Raw genomic sequence first — 5,000 nt, forward strand, 5'->3', positions numbered from 1 at the left:
ATTTGAGTACTTTATACTAATTGCTTTTCCGGCATTTTTTTTTTTTCATATAATAATAGAGACGCTGAATTACTTTTTTAAGGATAATTTGACTATTGCGGATCCTAACAATAATTGAGGTACTGATTCTCAGTATGTATTTTGGCAAGAATTGCAATGATCGGAAATGAGATTCGCAATAGCGAGGTTAATATATGTACCCTTTAGAATACAGTGAATAACAGACTAGAAAATTTGTAGTAATTTAAACTGTGAAAAGTTAAAATAATAATAATAATAATAATAATAATAATAATAATAATAATAATAATAATAATAATAATAATAATAATAATAATAATAACGCTGACAAACCTGCTGGGTTTCATTTCCTATCCCGTTATATGTATCTCCCCAAAAACGATTAAAGTAAAGATAAAAAAAATTTAAAATGATTCGTTACCTTGATTAAACGTTAAAATATATGTATAAAAAAATCAAAATTACTTCAGTGAAGTTTTGTTTATCATGTAATGTCCAAATGGATCAGTGTTTGTCGTCATGATATAATATGAAATGTTGATGATGTGAAAGATTAAGTGAAGATGTTGGTGGTTACTTTACATCGATGAGGAGGAGATTCAAATTAGGAGGCCAGTAATTATAATTGAACTAATAAGAATAAGGGAGAAGATTCTGATTTATACTTATGTATAATCATGACTATGCTCTTAAACATTATTATTATTAAAATATAAATAAAAATAATCAGAAAGAGAGGTAGTAATAATAATAATATTAATAATAAACACAAGAAGGAGAAAAAATTGATAAGTATCAAGACCTGAAAATAGAAATAGGAAGGATATGGGATATGCCAGTGGAAACTGTACCCATAATCATAGGGACACTAGGTACGATCCCAAGATTCCTGAAAAGGAACCTGGAAAAACTAGATGCTGAAGTAGCTCCAGGACTCACGCAGAAGAGTGTGCCCTTAGAAACAGCTCACAAAGTAAGAACAGCGATGGGCCCCTAAGGAAGCAGGATGCAACCCGGAATTCCACACTAAGAAAAGAAAAAAAAAAAACACCCAGTCGAATAGAGTGACTACGATAGACCTAGAAAAATAATGATAATAATGATAATAGTGACTGTTACCAACAGACACTTCATATAACGAAAATGTTTGTTTATATTGCGATACATATGGTAGACTCTACATTATATATATATATATATATATATATATATATATATATATATATATATATATATATATATATATATATATATATATATATATATATTAACTTAATCATTCAAATCATTCTTCTTGGACGAAATAGACTGATTGATTAGTTGATGTTTATATATTGTCATGAAGCAATAAAGAAATAACAAGAAAAAATACCTAGAATAAAAACTATACACTGTCGCTATGTCTAATGATGGTGATGTTGATGATTATGAAAACGGTGACAATAATGAGGATTGTGAGAATGATTGATGAATGAATAAGATTTCTGATTTATTATTTTTACATATTTTTCTCGCGACTTGAAAATAACTATCGAAACACTGAATCCTTTATTAACGACAATCATTTGTTTGCATAAATAATAAAACGAAAATCTACTTGTATGGTCTAGTATATCTCTTGCTCATGTTACCCTTATTTTACACAACAAACTGAAGAACCGCACATTCAGCAGGATTTTTTTTCTATTTTTTTTTTTATTATTTGCCAGTTTTTTTTTTAGATTATTATTTATACATCTAATTCAGCAACCAACGCTTAGACTAGAATGTTAACACCATTTGAAAGGTCTGTCAGAGTATAAGACACTATATGGAGAGACACCAACATTCAAAAGAAATAAGATCACATAATTCACTTTTATACAAAAAGTTGTCCAAAGATCGTCCGTCATTCAGCCCATAGCTTTCTGCGGAAAGTTTTCCACGTCTTTCTCCCTCTTTCTCTCTGCTCTCTTCAAGTTTAAGGTCCACACGAACGCTTAACATATCTTCTTACTCTAAAGTGTTTCTCTTTTATCCTCTTTGGCGAGAAGCAATACTCGTAATTTCTTTGGTTAGAAACAATACTGCTGTTACTTCGTATAAATACCATCTCCCACGCTTCATTTGTTTTTTTGACACATCACATTCGGCGTTTCTTTTATGTACACAACAGTCGTAATTATATTTTGGCTTTTGCAGTTTTGAAAGAATAGGATATACAATCCTAACTATTTAGAGGGGAAAAGAAGTCATTGTATTATACAAATTATACACATATACAGAAAACGGGATAAACTAAGTTCTCGTATTCACTCCAAGCATAGTCTTTCTTTATAATGTACAAACTGGAGCGTGGACAGCTAGTTCATCTACATCTCTTGAGGCTTGAGAGGAGCCAGATTGGCTCGTGATGATAATGGATAATCCCAGAGAATGGAATTGAGTAAGAAGTTATTCTTTGTCAGTACATGAACTTTGCTGATGACAAAGTCGCAGGGGAAGCGTCTGTCAGACGGTTGAAGAAAAAAATATGTACACGGAGACTATATACAAATATTCAAAACTGTGAAGCCTATAAAGGCATCACCATTGAGAATAGAAGCCTCAGGGCGACAGAGGTCCCAAAACACAATCTTTAGTCAGAGAATAAATGACTCCTTCAGCTTCTTCCAGTCCTCAATATCGAAATCTTCGACGCTGCTGCTCTTTGATACCCGGGTTTCTTCTGTCGTTTTCTGTCCTTTACTTTTTGAGGGTCTTAACGCCCTAGTGCCATCAGGATCAACGACCAGTGACGATTCAGAGTGTCCCCTGTAAATGCCTGATCTCGGATGGGCATTTCCTGCCCCTCTGTCTTGGGCGTCTTGGCGGGAGTATGCTCTCTCGCTCAGTCCAAGAAGGAAAGAGCAGCTGGCCCTCTCGGGCGAGGGACTCTCTTCTCTGACCAAAGGAGCCGGTTCTTTGGTCTCGTTCTCCTCCAGTAGGGCGTCCTCGCAAATGACAAACAGCTCGGGGTCAATGGCTGCAGCGCCTCCTCCTTCAGAATAACCCTTGTCCTGGAGGGCTGCAGCTGCGTCAAAGCACGTCGAGTACAGTAGTCTGCTCCTGGCCGCCATGACTCTCTTCGCCAAAATTATGGTCTCCTGCTGGAGAGCTTCAACATAGCCATCATCTCGCCAGGTCATGCATTCCTCAACGTGTACTGGAAAAGGTCAAACGGGAAAAAATTAGACACATTAACCGACGAACAAATCTAACAGTTTACTTGAATTGACTAGACAGACAGCTGAACATTATTTTTACATATTCACTTCACAGAGTCAGTTGATATAATGGATATTATGAGACTTTGTTTTCGGATGACAATGGAGGTAAATGAGATCATATAAAACAATACAACGGTCTCTTTCACAATGTTATTAATTTAATCGCACTTACCTGGAATAAACGATAAGTTTTCTCCGGCGACATTTATTTGGAATTTTGCTATTTTAAGAAAATTCTAGGAAAAGGTATTTTTCTTATATATTGCTCCCTGAGAAGTATCTAATTAACACAATCTTTTTGGGTACAAAATATCATTGATATGAAGTTAAGGGATACAATGTCGTTCTTGGAGTCTGTCCAGCAAGCGATTTCCTTCCATGAGAATACTCAATAAGAATCAGCCATTTTGTTATTGATTTTGTTTTTTAATATCTTAGATATGTTTGCTAATGAAAATCATCATTGTCCTACGTTATAAATGGATCAATGCCCGGCAAATAAAGACAACGGGAATATTTCCTTTGTTATCAAACGTCATGAGGATCCACGTACCCATCCGAAATATGACGACTCATCTCTTCGAACCCGCAAAGGCTTGAGCATGCCAGGGAGTTTCTCAGAATCAAACAAAAGAGAACTCATACCCTTTCGTTTTTCGCCTCACTTGTTACGCCTTTTGATGCGACCTTAATTACGAGAGAAAGAAACCCGAAACAACGGAAATCACCAAAATTCAGGCGAAAGAAGCATTCTCTTCTCTAACCTCCCCCACCTGGCACCCCTCGCCCCCACCCCATCACTCCTCCTTCCCCTTCCCAAATCCACATTACCTGGTTCCTAGACACCACACCCGCCCCTCCACTCCTACCCTCCCAACCCACCACCACCAGAGCCGTCATTCCCCAGAAATTCATCACTGAAACTTTGCCGAGAAGAAAATTCTATCCTTTTCAATAGTAATTACGTCCATCTTTCGCGAACCTGACAATGAATGGAAGGATCTGGCCGCCGTGCTCGTGAGATTTCTGATAACCTGCTTTCGGGGCCGTTTCTCTTCTTGTTCTCTTTAATTATCTCTCTCTCTCTCTCTCTCTCTCTCTCTCTCTCTCTCTCTCTCTCTCTCTTTCTCTCTCCTTTTTAGGACTTCTTTCTCGTGAAGACACAATGGGTGATGTCTGTCGCATGATTTGTTTGAAAAATAGGTGATTATCTTCCTCTACTGGTTATTTTGGCCCTGATCGAAATTATGGAAAAAGTTTGGTTACTAATCTGTACATGATCATGTTTCATCACTATTCGATTTCACGTAGGCTTTCCTTAGTGAAGCTTTCTGTTTAGATAAATGCTTCCTTTTGTTCGTTCACATTTGACGTTAATGACATGACCTCCGCCCTCGAATTATCTCCACACAATTTATCATAGATTTGAAGTTGAATGTAATAATAAACAATGCCTGTAAGTACTCTCTCTCTCTCTCTCTCTCTCTCTCTCTCTCTCTCTCTCTCTCTCTCTCTGATATGCTTTAATGTTAGAAATCTACAAATTGTTGTTATTAAATTCCAAAAATTCCAATGGAATTTATCAAATGTATGTATCTATACATACATACATACAACACACACACACACACACACACACATATATATATATATTATATATACATACATACATACATACATACATATATATATATATATATATATATATATATATATATATATATATATTTG

The 5,000-nt window shown here is 35.7% G+C and overlaps 1 protein-coding gene across 6 annotated transcripts in view; it reads right to left on the minus strand.

Annotated features, from left to right (window-relative positions):
* Positions 1–1,259: 1,259 nt before the first annotated feature.
* The window catches only part of LOC135216362 (kinesin-like protein KIF26B), a 618,765-nt gene continuing 615,024 nt past the window's right edge, over positions 1,260–5,000 (minus strand). For 5 of the 6 annotated variants that reach the window (XM_064251608.1, XM_064251610.1, XM_064251609.1 and 2 more), the window contains one exon: positions 1,260–3,205. In XM_064251608.1, coding sequence (XP_064107678.1) covers positions 2,643–3,205 — 563 coding nt within the window. In that variant the 3' untranslated portion in view covers positions 1,260–2,642. The remainder of the gene's footprint in view (positions 3,206–5,000) is intronic. The other variant, XM_064251611.1, reaches the window with a different exon arrangement.

This window comes from Macrobrachium nipponense, chromosome 6 (genome assembly GCF_015104395.2).
Source record: "Macrobrachium nipponense isolate FS-2020 chromosome 6, ASM1510439v2, whole genome shotgun sequence".
Taxonomy (NCBI): Eukaryota; Metazoa; Arthropoda; class Malacostraca; order Decapoda; family Palaemonidae; genus Macrobrachium; species Macrobrachium nipponense.